Raw genomic sequence first — 17,773 nt, forward strand, 5'->3', positions numbered from 1 at the left:
GGTGTAGCTCAGCGGTACAGCACATAAAACCACACCAAAACCTCTGGGCTCAATCCTCAGTATCTTATCCCCTTGAAAAATATTCAGCAACAAAAATAAGCTTCTGTTTTCTCTGAAATTAAACTGAATTCAAGTGTGACTTAGTGAGCTCCAAGGGTCAGTACTGCTGTAGTCACTCAGGGTACAGAGATAAATAGGGCTGGGTCCTCACTCTCAAAGAGTTCCCAAGGTAGCCCAGGAAACGCACCCAGTCTCCTCTCCACAGAAGCCATACCTGCATTTTCTGCTTGATGTTAACTTGAGAAGAAAAGGCATTCTTCTTTTCATCCAATTTTGAAGTAACATCTTCCTTCCGAACAATCACTTGCTTTACTGAAGGACGCTCTGTCTCTTTGATTCTTTGAGACCTATATGCGTCGATGCTTCAGGAAAAAAATCACACTTGAGAGACCCCGCAACACACCAAGCACTATTTACTACACATATCAGCAGAATTTGATATTAATACCAAACATACAGCAGACTATTTCACCAGGACGGAAATGCTACTTGGTCAGAGAGAGGCTGACAAAAGTTATTCCAAACTTTTATACAGACCAGTTACTAATAACATTAAAACTATAAACTGAAATGCCATTTATGTCAATCCAAACCATGACACCAACCTAACTGTCCCAACGCTCTTACCTATAAAGAAGACCACGATCTTCAGAGCCAATGCTATCCCCAGACTCTGCTCGAGGGACACGGGTTCTCTGGAATTTTCCTGGTTTGGGACTTTCATCACTTCCACTAGTGTCCTTCAATTCCAACTTAGGTGAGGAAACAAAACTCTGCAAGAAAGCACATCAGATATCAGAACATTATATGGATAATTAACAGTGACTCGAAATGCTAATTCATTTCATTATGAGAAAATAAATGAATTTTTCCCCTTTATTGGAAAATACATATCCGGTAAGTCAATTGATTCATCATAAAAACAAAGCAAACCAAAATAAATCCCTTTAAAAGAATGAATAAGGCTGGGTGTGGCGGTGCATGCCTGTAATCCCAGCACTCTGGAGGCTGAGGCAGGAAGATTGCCACAATTTTGAGGCCTGCCTGGCTACATAGTGAGTTCAAGTCCAACCTGAACTACATAGTGAAACCCTGTCTCCAAAAAATAAAAATTTAAAAAAAAATAAAAAGATGAATAAAAGTATGAAGTCAGCTGAAACTTATACAGGTAACTCTGTAAGTGAACCAGTCTCCAGAGCTGCAAGGTGACAGTGAATGACAGCACTCAGATCTCACTGCATGTCACCTGTGTGTCTGGTGCTAGGTACCGGCACACTAGCATGACTTAAATGTTCACACCAACCCTTCGATGTGGGTACTATTGTCAACCTCAGAGAAAAGACAAGGGAACTGTGGCAGAGAGAGGATCAATGTCAAAGCCAGGGTTTGGGCCTGAACACCTGCCGTTTTAAGTCACATTACAGTGTGGATTTTGTCTAAGGTCCACAGGAAGCCGCTGAAGAGTTGCAAGCTCTCTCTTAAGAGAATTTTCATTAGGTTTCCAAAATCACTCTGGCTACAAAATGCCAAATGTCCATCTACCAACAAAAGGAGGGGCCCCGTTATTACCCAGTTTACATTTTTCACAGGCCTGTCCATGTCTTCTTACCTCTGGACTTACACCAACAGTCTGTGCCAAGGGCGCAAGTAAAGACATGGAGGAGATATTCAGCGCATCTTCCTGCTCCTCACCACTTTCTGCTATCACCTGATCCATCTCCTCTTGGTTCTTTTCCACGTCCAGGTCATCTCCTTCAAGGACGTCACTGAAGAGGTCATTAATTACTTTTGAACTGTTGATATCGTCGGCATTGTCGTCCACACTCATCTCAATTTCCCGAACCACTTCTGAAAAACATTTCAATAAGTGGACACTGGAGTGCAGGCCTTTAAGAATTAAAGGGACAGCAGAGAACACTTTGTACTCACATGCTTATTAAATAAATAAGAAACAAAGAAAAAGCATTTCCTAAACAACAAAAACTAAACTACTATTCATATATGAAACCGAGATACTTTTCCAAGTTCCAATCACATTCTCTAAGAAATAAAGGTTGGCTCTACCAAAAGCTGATTCAATAGTTTGGACTTAAAAAAGAGTAGTAAATAAGAACTCAATTGCAGCATAATAACAAACAACATCCCGACTTTCAAAAAATGTTCTTTCAAATGATTCTTTTTCTGTTGTCGGGAGGCCAGGTCATGCAGGGCAGGGTTTACAAAGAAGCCACAGGGGCCTCCAGCCCTCCCTGTTGGCAGATATAGCACACGGGAGGCAGGACATGTCTTCTCACCATGACAGTGACAGTCCCACCTGGGTGCCATAACTGTGCACCGCACCACATCTGGGTGGAGTATTTCCTAGTTATAGGCTGAGGGTGTGGCTCAGGGGAACAGCCCTTGCCTAGCAATTACGATGCCCTGCTTTCCATCCCAGCACTACCAAAAAAAAAGTGTTACCAAATATAAAAGCACAAGACACATTTTTGTGTCTCTGTGTGTGTGGTGATGAGGGTCTAACTTAGAGTGTCAAAAGTTAATAGCAAATAGAGAATAGAAACCAACCAATCTGCTGTTCAACTGTTGGGTCTGATGTCACTTTCAAGGACTTTTCCTCTTCTAAAAACAATGTTATTTTCAAGGGGCTAGACTTCATCATGTTGCATTCCAGGAAGCCTAAAAAAAATTAAGAAATATCATATTCATATATACAATGACCTAGAATTTTTAAATTAAGGCATCACATAATTTCATTATAAAACAATGCAACTGTTTAAAAAATTCAAACCTAGAAATATATAGAAAACCACTGAAACGCTTGTGTCTTCTCTCTTTCTCTGTCTCTAAGTCTCTTTCCTTTTCTCTCTAAATATGGGGTCTCACTGTGTTCCCTAGAAGGGACTCAAACCCCTGGGCTCAAGTGCTCCCTTTGCCTCAGCCTCCCAAGCAAGGACTATAGGCACATGCCACACCCAGCTGTCCTCTCTTAAATTTCTATCTCCTTTCCTACTGAAAGAGAAGGGAAACACTACTATTATCAAATCGTTGTTTGTTTTTCCATTTTCCCCCTAGGAATACGTTAAGTGTATATTCTTTTATCAGAAGATGATCATTATCATATACAAAGTGCTCTGCAATTAGTTTTTACTTTAAAAAGTATCAATAAAATTGCTTAAGAACTAGGACTAGAAAGAGATAACCCAAATATAAAAGACCATGTATTAAAAAACCCTCAGGGCCAGGGATTTAGCAAGCGCAAGGTCCTGAGTTTGACCCCCAGTACAGGGTAGGGAGAGGGGACCCTCAGCTAACATTATTCTCTATGGTGAAAGAATAAAAGCTTTTCCTCTAAGATCAAGAACAAAGCAAAGATTCCTGCTCCCCCTATTTCCATTCAACATAACATTGAAAGTCCTAGCCAAAGCAATTAGGCAAGAAAAATAAATAAAGGTATTCAATTAGAAATGGAGAATTAATATTTATCTCTGTTTACAGATGGTATGATCTAATATGTTGAAAATCCTATGGATTCTGCAAAAAAGAACCTGTTAGAATAAATTCAGCAAAGTTATAAGATACAAAATCACTACATAAAAATCAGGTGAACTAAAAAAAAAAAAAAAAAAAAAAAAAATCAGTTGAACTAGGTCTGGTGGTACATGCCTATAATCCCAGGTTTTCAGGAGGTTGAGACAGAAGAATTGCAAGTTCAAGACCAGCCTGGGCAACTTAGTGAGACCCTATCTCAAAATAAAAATTAAAAAGGACCAACAATGAACACTCTGAAAGGAAAATTTTGAAAACACTTCCATTTACAACAGCACCAAAAAGAATAAGATACTTAGGAATAAACCTAATCAAGGAGTTGAAACACTTGTATCTTGAAAACTATAAAGAACTGCTAAAAGGAATTAAAGATACAAATAGAAGAAAAGACACCGATGTTCATGGATAGAAAACTTAATGTTGCTAAGATGTTGATATTACGCATGTAATCTGCAGATACATCATGCAATCCCTATCAAAATGCCAAGAGCAGTGTATTCAAAAGTTAAAAAAAAAAGCGAAATCATCCTAAAATTCAAAAGAGAACTTAAAGAGACCCTGAATATCCAAAATACTTTTGAAAAAGAACACAAATGGAGGACTCATCCTTCTTGATTTCAAAACTTATTACAAAGCTACAGTAATCCGTAGAGTTTGGTAGTGGCATAAAGACAAACGTAGATCAGTGGAACAAAATAGAAATACCAGAAATAAACCATCACATACATGGTCAAATCATCTTCAACAAGGGCATGATGCTGAAAAAGAACACTCCTTCAAAACGTGGTGCTGGGAAACCCAGACATCCTCATGTAAAACAATGAAGTTGGACTCTTGTCTTTTACCATACATAAAAACTAAGTCAAATTAAAACAATGACCTAAATGCCCAAAACTATAAAAACTCAAAAGAAAATATAGGGGGAAAGCTTCGTGACATTGGATTTTATGATAATCTGTTGGATATGAAACCAAAAGCAAAATCAACAAAATAAAAAACAGACAAATCAGACTATATTAAACTTTAAAAACTTGGGGGGTATCAAAAGGCACACTTAACATAGTGAAAAAACATCATATGGAATGGGAAAAATGTTCAGATCTCTCTGAAGAAGTTAATATCTACAAACTACAGAACTCCTAAATCTAGTGATTAAAAAATGGCCAAAGGACTTAAACAGACGCTTCTCCAAAAAAAGATATAGAAATACTCAAAAGGCACATGACAGGATGTTCAACATCTATATTTAAAGAAACATAAGTAATAAACACTGAGACTCATGGATACTATCTAAAACAGAACAAAACAACAGAGATAACAAAGTGCTGGTAAGCAGCATTAAAATTTAAATCATTGAGCACTGTTGGCAGGAGTATAAAATGGTATGAACCACTGCAGAAAGCAGCATGGTAGAGCCAGGTACAATGGCCTATGCCTGTAATCCAGCATTTTCAGAGGCTGAGGCAGGAGGATCATAAGTTCAAGTCCCACCTGGGCATCTTAGCAAGATCCTGTCTCAAAATTTAAAAATCAGAAGCCTGGCGTGGTGGCACATGCCAGAAAATCCCAGTACTTGGGAGGCTGAGGCAGGAGGATTGACCCAGTTCAAGGCCAGCCTGAGCAGCAGTGAGTTCAAGGCCAACCTGAACTATATAATGAGACCCTGTCTCAAAAGAGCCAAAAGATAATAATAATAAATTAAATTAAATTTTACAAAATTTTAAAAATCAGAAAGGGCTGGTAATGTAGCGCAGTGTAAAGGTCTTGAGTTCATTTTCCAATACAAAAAAAGGGCAGATCCTCAAAACATTAAAAATGAAACTACCATGCAATCCACCAATCCCTTTTTTAGGTATTTATCTGAGAAATCTGAAATATCAAAGAGATATTTGCACACTCATGCTCACAGCAGCACTGCCTACAATAGGCAAATGTAGAAGAAACATAAACAAAATGTGATATATTCACAAACACACAATAGAATGTTATTTGGCATTGAAAGTCAGTCTCATCACATACTGCACCATGGTGAACCATAAGGACATTATGTAAATGAAATAGGCCAGTCACAAAAAGACAAAAATTACAGTAATCCCTTGCTATGTACTTTCACAGTTTCAGTTACTTACAGACCACTGCAGCCCAAAAACATTAAATAGAAAAGTCCCAGAAATAAACAATAAGTTATAAAGTGCTGCCGGGGATTTAGCTCAGTGGTTCCGCCACCTGCCTCGCAAGCACAAAGTCCTGAGTTCAATTCCCGGTACAAAAAAAAAAATACAAAACACTCTAAGTAGCAAGGTAAAGTTTGCAGGCCTTCCCACTGCATCTAGCTCCAGGCCAGGGATGTGAATCATTCTTTTGTCTAGGGCATCACCCTGTAAACACACCAGAGCTTTAGTCAAGTAAGTGCAAGTTACCCTAACTTCACTGAATAGTGGTCCCAAAGGGCAAGACAGTGATGCAAAGATGGCACCAGGACACAGAACATGTAAGGACAAAAAAAACTTTTTTGGGGGGGTACCGGGAATCGAACTCTGGACCTTGCACTTTCAAGGGAGTCGGGAGCACCACTGAGCTAAATCCCTGGCCCATGTATGGATAGATTAACTCTGGTACCATGTGGTAATGCTGCTGGGCATATAAGACAAAAACAGTCTATGTGGAGTGCAGTTTATAATATATGGATATTACCACACGATTTCAGACACTCACTGGAGGTCTTGGAACATGTACCTACAGATAAATGAGAGCGGGGTGTATGATTTCACTTAAATGAGATTTCTAACATAGTCAAATCCATAGAACAGGAAGTAGAATGGTGGTCACTAGGGGCTGAGAGGAGGTAGAAAAAGAAATGCAGAATTGTTGTTTCATGGATATAGTATCATTTTTGCAAGATGAAAAAGGTCCAAAGATGTATTTCCTGATAACATGAATAAAAACTTAACAGTAACGAAATATTCACTTTGAAACAGTTAAGTTGGTAAATTTGATGTAATGTGCTTTTATCTCAAATTTTAAAAATAAAATGAAAATGTTAAAAGTATCTATAATAAGTTAAATATCATCACAAAGCTACCATCTTCTAGGCACCTACGCATTATTTGATTACATGGATGCAGCACGATTTATTTTAACAGTCTTCTGATGGGCACTTGAGTCACTTAAATCTCATTACCATTTCCAGCAGTGCACAATGGATCTCTTTGTATATATAAAACTCTGCAAAGTAGTTCAGGAATTCATCACAGAAGTGTTAGAAGAACACTTGCAGAAAAGCTGAATTAAAGAGCAAGTCAATAGATATAATTGAATATTTCTCCAAAAAGAGTTGTAATTACCCTCATCAAGAACACATACATACATTCTCACTGTGGAATGAGAAGTATAGGAAAACCACACTGCAATGTCAGAAATAAAAAACGACGAAATAGACCTGTCTTTTGCACTGGAAGCAGCATTTCTCCCCCCTCAATCCAGTTTCCAAATCTTTGATAGACTAGAAGCTACATTTTAAGTGAAGTAGAAATACAACACTGACCTGCAGGTTCTGTACTAGAAGCTTTTGCAGGTATCTGGTTTTCTGTCACCTTGTCTTTTACTGGGAGGGACTGGGTATTGGGAACAACTTGTTTCTTGAGGGGATTGTCCTGACTGTGAATTTCCTGCAAAAACCAAATGAAGAGGTAAATTTTACTTCTCAAAACTATAGATTTTATCTACAGAAGTTATTAAATAGTACAGTTCATATTCCTGGTTAATATTCAGTATATAAAATGTTTTTAGAGACAAGAAAGCAAGGGAAATCTACACCAGAGCTCATTGTTATATAAACCAATTAAAGGGAAAGCAAAGGGGAAAAATAATACCCCATGTCATTTATCTCAACTAATACTTAACACAATCTGGTGACAGTTCCTACATCAAGGTTCCATTTAATGATCAGTTACTCAGAGTGTAAAATTTCAAGAAAACAATAAAAGGACGAGAGCAGATGGGAAAGTAAAAACAAAAAAGAAAAACAGTCCCTCATGTGAGTCTTTTTATTCACTAGAAAGCTATGGAAGAGAAATATTTATTGATTTATTTGTTTAAAGACTAAGATTAAAGCAATACCAGAAACAATCAAGTAAGAATAGCAGTGGCTAAAACCTAGTTTAAATGTGCCGGTCCCCTTTCCACATAGGTCACATCTACACTGCCTCCTCCAATCCTCCCCCACCTGGAGTAAATGCCACTGTGACATCCGGTTCCATGTCCTCATGTCCCATCTGAGTCTCAACACTGCACCTTGTCCTTCTCGCTCTAAGCCCTCTCTTCCACCCTCCAGAAAGCATTTCTCCTTCCATGTGAGCAGAGCAGGAGCTGCCTCTGGCAAAGTCCAGTCTTCTGCCCTCACAGGCCTAAGACCACAGCACTGCAGTTTTCCTCCATCCTCTCCATCACAGACTGCCTCTTGGCTTCTGTCTCGGCCCTGTGCTCTGAGTTCATGCACTCCCACCTCATCCCATCAATCACCAAGTGCTCTCCTCTACCTTCTTAGTGTCTCTAATTTCTTACTACTAGCTCCCTGCCTTTGATACCAAAACCGACCCCAGTCTCAAAAAAGAACAAAACCAACACCAACCCTACTTTCCTTCTTCATGCCCTCCAGCTATGCCTCCCTCCTCCCTGTGCTTTAGATGCAAAATTCTAACAACAGCTCTGCATATTGATCTGGGCTTTCTCCAGGTCCCTCTACAGGGCCAAAGATGAAGGTAACAAGGTTATCACAAGAGACAATCATAGTAATTCCCTGCTCTGTTCCTCACCTCCCTGCGCCCGCCCCCAGTCCAGACTGCCTGGATTCTACCCTCACCACTTTACCACCACGTCTCCCTGTAAAGCCCAGTGCCCCTGGCTCACCCCACACTGCTCGACACTGGACAATACTGGCCACGCCTTCCTTCCTGGGACTCTAATAGCACCACACTCAGCTGCCTTTCCTCTCACCTCTTTGGCTGCTCCCTCTATGGGGACCACAAATGAGATTTTAGGGGGAAGAGACCAGAACCCCTTGTGACTACATTCAAAATTCTGTTTGTACACATATGTGCTGCTGCCTGGGCCAGAATTTCTCATAAGCTTAACAGGAATCACTCAGCACAAAATAATTTAAGAACCACTGCCTTACACTCTGCAGAGACACAGGAGGAAAACCATGAGAATACCATACACAGGCAACTGGGGGAAAAGGTCTCCAAGTAGAAATTAGTAATGGACAATGTCAAATGCTGCTAATAGCTCAAGTTACAAGACTTTGGACACTGATCACTGACGATCATGGATGAACTTGGTAAGGGTGAGTGTGTGTGGAGGGGGCAGTGGCAAGAGACTGACTGGAGAGAAAATTTAAGAGAAAAACTGGATGCAGGAAGCAGAGACACCTCTGTGGAAAAGTTTGCATGCAATGGAGTCAGAGAAAAGGAAGGAAACAGGAGCCCAAGAAAGTTGAAATTGGAAATTAATGGTAAAAGAAACCACAAAAACTTCATAAACACAGAAATTAAATAGCACCGTCCTGAACAACCAATGGGTCACAGATGAAACTGGAGAAGAAACTAAACAGTTTCTACAGTTAACAATAATGCCAATACAACAGACTGGAACTTATGGGACATAATGAAAGCACTCCTATGAGGGATATTTATAACAGTGAATTCCTGTATCAGAAAAACATAGTGAGCTCAAATAACCAACCTAATGCGCAATGAACCTCAAGCTTCTAGAAAAACAGCAAGTCAAGTTCAAAGCTCTTATGAGGGAGGAAATTATAAAGATCAGACCAGACCAGGAATTAATGCAATGGAGACTAAGAAAAAAATACAAAGAATCAATGAATCAAAGATATGGTGCTTTGAAAGATTAAATAAAATTGACAAATCCTTTGCCAACCTTATCAAAACAAGACTCAAATCCAGGTAACTAAGAATGAAAAGGGTTAAATCACAACAGATCCTGCAGAAATCCAGAAGATCACCAATATCTATTTTGAGAACCTACTTTCTAATAAGATGGAAAACACAGAAGAAATGGACAGATCCTTTGATATATACAAATTACCAAAGCTGAATCAAGCTGGACATGGTGGCACATGCCTGTAATCCAGTACTTGGGAGACTGAGCCAGGAGAATCACCGAGAGTTCAAGGCCAGCCTGGGCTACATAGTGAGTTAAAGCTGGCATGAACTATATAGTGAGACCCTGTCTTGAAAACCAAAAAAAAAAAAAAAAAAGCTGAATCAAGAAGACATAAAAATTCTAAATAAACCACTATCAGTCAATGAAACTGAAGATGTAATTAAAAACTTACCAACAAAGAAAAGCCCACACCCTGATGGATTCACTCCTGAATTCTACAAGAAATTCATAGAAGATCTAATGTTGCTACTTCTCAAACTCTTTAATGAAATTGAAAGGAAAGCAATATTCCCAAATTCATTCCTGGAAGCAAGCATTACCCTGGTACCAAAACCAGAGAAGGATCCAACCAAAAAAGAGAACTACAGGACAATATCCTTAATGGACATAGATACAAAAGTCCTTAATAAGATACTGGCAAACAGAATGCAGCAAATCATCAGGAAGATTATACACCATGACCAAGTAGAATTCATCCCAGGGATGCACAGATGGCTCAACATACGCAAATCAGTAAATGTAATATACCATATTAACAGAGCCAAGGACAAAAACCATGTGATCATCTCAAAAGATGCAGAAAAAGCATTAGACAAAGTCCAACACCCAGTCATGAGAAAAATCCTACAAAAAACTGGAATAGATGGTTTTTATTTCAATCTGATAAAAGCCATCTGTGACAAACCAATAGCCAACATCACACTAAATGGACAAAACCTGAAAGCTTTCATTCTAAAATCAGGAACAAGACAAGGATGTCCACTGTCACCACTCTTGTTCAATATAGTTCTGGAAACACTATCCAGATCAATTAGACAAGAGAAAGAAATAAAAGGAATGAGGCCAGGAAAGGAAGAAGTTAAGTTATAGCTATTTGTGGATGACATGATACTATATATTAGAAGACCCCAAAAACTCCACCAAGACTTCTAGATTTAATAACCAAATTCAGTAGTGTAGTTAAATACATAGTCAACACTCAAAAATCAATAGCATTCCAGAAGAAAAATAACAAACTTACTGAGAGAGAAATTAGGGAAGCAACACCTTTCATAACAGCATCCAGAAAAATGAAATACATAAGAATCAATCTAAAAAAGGAAGTAAAAGACCTTTACATGGAAAACTACAATACTCCAAGAAAGGAGATCGAAGAGGAAATCAGAAAATGGAAAGAATTCCCTTGTTCTTGGGTAGGAAGAAGCAATATATTGAAATGGCCATACTTCCAAAACTGTTATACAGATTCAATACAATCCCAACCAAAATAGCTATAGCATATTTCACAAAATTAGAAAAAACAATTCTAAAATTCATTTGGAACCAGAAGAGACCTAGAATAGCAAAAGCAATTCTGGGCAACAAAGGCAAGGCCAGGGGCACCACACCCCCTGACTTGAAATTATACTACAAAGCCTCTATGAGAAAAACAGCATGGTAAAGGCAAAAAACTAGACCCAAGGATCAGGGGAACAGATTAGAAGATGCAGAAGCAACTCCAAACACACTCAGCCACCTTATCTTAGACAAAGGGGCCAAACACCTTCACTGGAAGAGAGCGTCTTTAATAAACGGCTTTGGAAAAATTGGCTTACCACTTGCTAAAGTTTAAAACTAGACGCATATCTTTCACTGTGCACTAAACTAAAATCAAAATGGATCAAAGATCTAAGTATTAAAAGAGAAACACTAAATCTGCTGAAAGATAGAATAGGTAGAACTCTTGAAGACATTGGTATAGTTAAGGACTTAATGAACAAAACCCCAACGGCACAAGAAATATCACAAAGAATCGACAACTGGGATCTCATCTTATTAAAAAGCTTTTACACAGCAAAACCCACCAAGAGAGTGAAGAGACAACCTACAGTGTGAGAAAAAGTTTTACATTTTTTCCTCAGACAAAGGACTAATATCTAGAATATATAAAGAACTCAAAAAAAATCAGACCCTCCAAATTTAAAGACTCAGTCCAAAAATGGCATCTGAATTGAATAGACACTTCTCAGATAAAGAATTAGAAACAGCAAATAAACATATGAAAAAATGTTCAACATCACTGGTCATTCAAGAGATACAAATTAAAACAACACTGAGATTCTATCTCACTCCAGAAAGAATGGCTGCTATCAAGAAATCAACCAATAACAAATGCCACCAAGGATGTGGGGAAAAAGGAACCTTGCTCCACTGTTGGTACGAGAGTAGACTGGTGCAACCACTGTGGAAATCAGTGTGGAGATTCCTCAAACAACTCAACTAACTAAAACAACTCAAACAACTAAAATGAGAGGTTCCATTTGATCCAGCCATTTCCTTCTTACATCTTCTTGAAAGAATTAACAGCATCAGACCACACCAATATATGCACACCCACGTTTATAGCGGCACAGTTTGTAATAGCTAAATCTTGGAAACAGCCCAGATGCCCATCAACTGATGAATGGACAGAGAAGATGTGGTTTTTCCATACAATGGTGTACTACTCTGCCATAAAGAAGGATAAGCTTAAGACATTTCTAACTTAAATGGATGCACCTTGAGATCATACTCTAAAGTGAAATAAATTGGACACACATGTTTAAATACCACATTGTTTCTCTGATGTGAGAAATCAAAAATGTAAATAAAGACCAAAATGTAAAATAGATATTGGGAGATGGGAAGAACAGATTCAAATGGGAAAGGGAACAAGGGAGGGGGAGAGGGGGAAGAAGGAAAAGACAAGAAAAAAGAGAACAGAAGGAAAAATGGAAACAAAGCTTTTGTAAATAAGGAGGGGAAGAGGGATTGAAGGGAGGGAAGAGGAATGGGAAAAAAATAAAAAGATATATATCAGTTACAGGTACAGGGCCAGGGATTTAGCTCAGTGGTTCCGCCGCCTGCCTCACAAGGTGCAAGGACCCAAGTTCGATCCCCGGTACAAGAAAAAAGTTACAGGTACAAATTTCCTATGATAAATGTTATCATTATCCATATCAAAAGTGTACCAAGAAAATAAAAAATTTAAAAAAAAAATTCCCTGATGAATATTATCATTATATTTATCTAAAATGTACCAATAAAAAAAATTTTCAAAAAAAGATGACATAATGCTGATGGCAAGGATCAGCACCTTCCTTCCTTCCTTCCTTCCTTCCTTGCAATGCAAATGCAGGGAGCTCCTCCTCTCAGGCTCCTCCTACTCAGGCAAAAGAACAGCAAGGCAAAGGTCTGCAGGCGTGGCACAACACAGGCACACCTGGAGAGGAGAAGAGAGGCTGGGGACTCTGTACACCAAGCCAAGCACTTTGCACACTATCACGATGACAGCTTTATAGAGCGTGCCAAGATTTTAAGCAAGTGGATACATTAATATTTGCCTTAAAAAACATTTCTCTGGGACGAAGAGTTTAGGTCAGTGGTAGAGTGCTTGTGTGGCATGCACGAGGTCCTAGATTCAATCCCCTACACTGCAAGAAGAAATTTCTCTGGCAGCCCTGGATGAGAGGAATTGGAGTAGCTGGAAAAAGTAAGGTGTCCAACACAAAGCTCTGATAGCGACTATGGCAATGGCAGAGGAAAATACGGAAGCTTGATGACAGATTTAGAAAACTTACCACTGGTTGTCTGGGTTCATGTGTGCACATCAAAGGCAATCAGAGGGGAAGACATAGAGAACAGCAAGGAGCCAAGGAAGAACTACCAGAGTATCTTAGATGGCAAAACAGACCAAAGCCACAAGGAAGACAGAAACTATGAGGGAAAATAATGCAGCAGGCTTTACCACCAACTAAGCCTTGCGTTCAGCACAGCAGAGCCGAGAGCCATCAGCACCTCTGCACTTGGCTGAACCCAGACCTGAGAAAAGGACAACACAGGGAGGGAGAAGACTGAGGTCATAATCTGGGATTAAGCTAGAGAAATAACAATACCAGAATCAATCAATTAGATCTTTCTCAAAGAATTCTGATTAATTTTTTCTTCTTCTTTCTATTGGTCATCACTGTAAATATAATTCTATTAGTTCAAAAATATATCCTAATATATTGTAGTCATGTTAATAAAGTAGAACCTAGTTTTCATTTTAAGTGGGGAATTTTGGAAGGCTGATTAATGAATTTGACAGGAAAAGACAAATTCTGGATGTAGATGGTAACTGAGAGAATTGAAAATAGTCTAAAAGTAGAGTATTTCAGGAGAAATAAAATCATGTCAATGGGAAAAGTATATTTGAGATACATTTCAGAACCAGGATCTAAGTAGACTATTAAGAATCTGACATTGAATGATGAAAATATTTTTTATTTTATTTTAAGGTCATACTGAATGTGGTAAAGAGCTCCACTGAAATGGGAAAATACCATGAGAAAAGTAGAGCTTCGTTTACGTTTAAGGAGTTTATGAATGGAAAGTGTCCAACTTAAATGGAAAAGGCAAGCATGTAAAAACTTATTTTACAATACAAACTACCAATGTTATCCTAACACTACTTTGGTACCAAGTTGGCAGTCATATTTCTTGCTCACATTACCTGTTTGGTTTCTGTCTGTTTGCTTCCTGAGTCCCCTCCTTTTCCTGTGCTCCATAAATGGCCCTTGTCAACTCGGCCGCGGAGACACGCTAGTTCTCTTTGGCGCTCCTAAATTCATCAAAAGATGCATTTTACACAAAGGCCAGAAGTAGGCAGAAGGACAGACAATACCCAAATACTACCAGGGCTTTCCTTGTCTTCAGTTTTAAAATTGAGTTTGCGGGCCAGGGATTTAGCTCAGTGGCATTGCACCTGCCTCAAAAGCACAAGGTCCTGAGTTCAATCCCCGGTACACTCCCCCCACCAAACTGGGTTTGCAATACACATGGAATATAGGACAATATTTCCAATTTGCAGTAAGTGACAGTTACCTAAGATACTGTTTATCTCAGCCAAAGAGATGAGCATCAGAAATCACATCTGATTTCTAGGTTCTATGCTAAGACCATGCAATGAATAAAATGTAACAAAGTAAGCCATACCTGCTTGAGCTGTTGTGCCGCATGGGTAGTAGATGAACTTGTGTTTTGCTTGAACAATCTCTCTTGGATGGCCTTTGTGTTTGGGGTGATAACAGGGGTCCTATGGGGTGTGCTATGAGCTGGGCTTTCTTTGCGTTCCTGACAACGCTCTCCAAAGCGTTCCAGGAAAGGCTTAATTCCTCTTCCTCCTGCAGAAAACAAAACACATTTTTTGGAGGCTATTCAAAATAAGTAGTGTTCTACAGAAAAAATTCTAAAGTCCATTAGTCACAAAATGCTTTGTAGCTGGTGCACGGCTGTAATCCCAATACCCAAAAGGCTGAGGCAGAAGGACTGCAGTGAGTTTGAGGCCTTCCTGGGCTACACTGTGAGCTCAAGGCTGGCCTGAACTCCATTGCAAGACCTAAAAAAACAAAAATAGCTTTGCTTCTGATGGGAGTATTCACTGACAAAGTAAACAGTATAAAATAGTCCAAAAAATAGCATATAGTTCTATTTAATTACATGTTCTAAAATGTATTTGTAGGATTTAATTCTTTTTAAAAAATAATTCATGGGGATGTAGTTCATGGCATAGTACTTAATATAGCATGCACAAGGCCCTGGGTTCAATGCTCAGTATCAAAAGAGAAAGAGAAAAAAAAGGAATGTTAAAAATGTAGAGTGAGAAGGCAGTGGGGATTTAAAAACTTTCAAATTGAACAATCAAAATTTTAGTGATCAGAAACTGACTATATGTGTACAAATAAATAATAAAGTGTCCTGGCCATGACAACTTCCAACTATTTACATTTCTATAGTTCAATTCATTTTATCTTGCTTTTCAGAAGTCCAACATGTGAATATCTTAGGATTTTTCCTTTCCTCCTCAAAAGAAAATGATTATCCATATCACCAAAAGTATGTCTTCTTTCTTCATTTTACAAAGTTTTAAAATAACACTTGAGATGATGTACAGTACATTTACAGTGGGCAAATGGGGCATATATCACTTCCTTAAGAGAGTTCTAGGATTGTATTATATAAAAATAGGCTTATCTATATAAGACAAGGGCAAATATTTTTCTGTAAAGGGTCAAACAGTAAATATTTTGGCCTTTCCAGGCCACATGGTCTCTGTTGCAACTATTCAGCTCTGCATTACAGCATGAAAGAAACCACAGAAAAATATGTAAGTAAATGGATGTGGCTATGTTCCAATAAAACTTTATTTACAAAGAAAAAAGCAAAAGGTGGAATTTGACCTGTGGCCATAGTCTGAGGACTCCCCCTGTCACTTACCATCATTTCATGCCATATTTCAAATGGGACTCTATTAAGGAGACAAAGAAACATCTACACTTGATCTTAGCCAAAAGGCCAAGAAGCGATAAGAAACATCTAAAATAAGTATCTCTGAGGAGGCCCTGATAGTATAAAGTATTCTGACTATACCCAGGAACTAAAAACAATAAAAAGAATGCTTCTTATCTAAGCTTTTAAGTCTTTAGAAAATTGCTGATTAGTCCTATTTCACATGGAGAATCTTGCTATTGTTTCTAATTTTTTTGTGTGTGACAGTGGTGATGCTAGAGATAGAAATTCTTACTTTGGTAAACTGTAAACTGACTGCTGGTTTCTATTTACCCAATAGCCAACAGCTTCCCTACCATTAACTTTCTGCCAACATCCCCTTTATGATGAACTATAGCTTTTGGAAGGATTGTGTATTCAAGAAGTTAAATTTTAGAATTATAATTGCCCTTCCAATGAAAAAGAACACAGTTCAAAGTAAACTCTGTTACTGTATATTTGCACCATACTTTCATTTTTGCTGCACTATATTTTTTAGTCCCATGTCTCTTAATATATGGAAAGTGGCAGAGATATAAATTACCACAAGATAAACATGTCCTTTCATGGGGCGTTGGTTTACCATGGTAAGAAACGTGAGCTTTTATACGTATACATGTATACACAGTGAACACACAGGAAAACATAACTGGAGCCAGGCATGGTGGCACACACCTGTAATCCCAATATCTAGAAAACTGAGGCAGGAGGATGACCATGAGTTCGACGCCAGCCTAAGAGTGAGTTCAAGTCTAGCCTGAACTACATAATGAGACTGTGTTTCAAAAAACGAAAAAAAAAAAAAAAAAAAAGAAGAAGAAAGAAAATAAGAAAAGAATATATAACTGGCAGTGGAGTCAGTTTAACGCCCACTCAACTTCTCTCTGCTATTGGGGTGACTTCATAGTGAAGACCGAGAAACACTGCTCTGTACACTTTGGCTCCAAAAATGTTCCTCCATTACACTCCTAAAATGTGATTTCCAGTTGTATACTTTTTTCCTACATCAAAAAATATAGAAAAATATATCTAGAATGATCATCCTGGGAAAAAACATATTTAATCTGTTATAATCTACATGTTGAATACTTTGACTAGTTAATGAGCTGGTCCACCTGACTCCTGAGTACTCATCAATTAAAGCTGAATAAGAAGTCTCATTCAGGACATTAGGGACTTGTTCTGACAAACCAACACCATCAGCCACAACTACATACTTCAACTGCGGCGAAAAGAAGCTTGAATAAGGGAGCAGTAACTTTAGATTTTTTAAAATACGTAACCTGGAGTTGTATATTTGTCTTTAGATTGAGACTGCAGACAAATTTCTCTGTTTCCTTCTTCTCTGGCACCAACTCCCTGGGATAAAGCAGCCTTCCCAGCAGGTTCTGAGACCTCTGTTTTCAGAGGACTAACAGCCTTTTGCAGTACCTCAGGATTCTGTACCTCACAGTTTTTAGCACTGGTGGTAGATGTAGAAGACTTCACAGGGGAAGAAGCAGCTTTCTGAAACATGAGAAAAATTAGGATAAGTAACCTTCATAATATCTCAGGAAGTCCTATAACAAAAAAATTCAAATTCTGTTTACTTAGCAGCCTTTATGAAAAGCTTATTTAAAAAACAATTCTTATTCTTTAATAGCTCAAACTAACTCAC

At 38.4% G+C, this 17,773-nt stretch overlaps 1 protein-coding gene across 7 annotated transcripts in view; it reads right to left on the minus strand.

Moving 5' to 3' along the window:
• The window catches only part of Anln (anillin, actin binding protein), a 122,734-nt gene that overhangs the window by 91,256 nt on the left and 13,705 nt on the right, over positions 1–17,773 (minus strand). For all 7 annotated transcript variants that reach the window (XM_087196412.1, XM_021254585.2, XM_004840293.4 and 4 more), the window contains exons 5-12: positions 17,400–17,622; positions 14,785–14,972; positions 14,303–14,410; positions 7,151–7,274; positions 2,626–2,736; positions 1,670–1,908; positions 688–833; positions 275–422 (exon numbers count right to left, since the gene is read on the minus strand). In XM_087196412.1, coding sequence (XP_087052538.1) covers positions 275–422; positions 688–833; positions 1,670–1,908; positions 2,626–2,736; positions 7,151–7,274; positions 14,303–14,410; positions 14,785–14,972; positions 17,400–17,622 — 1,287 coding nt within the window. The remainder of the gene's footprint in view (positions 1–274; positions 423–687; positions 834–1,669; positions 1,909–2,625; positions 2,737–7,150; positions 7,275–14,302; positions 14,411–14,784; positions 14,973–17,399; positions 17,623–17,773) is intronic.

This window comes from Heterocephalus glaber, unplaced genomic scaffold, assembly GCF_053883595.1.
Source record: "Heterocephalus glaber isolate CG9 unplaced genomic scaffold, H.glaber_assembly_v1.0 deba00001610, whole genome shotgun sequence".
Taxonomy (NCBI): Eukaryota; Metazoa; Chordata; class Mammalia; order Rodentia; family Bathyergidae; genus Heterocephalus; species Heterocephalus glaber.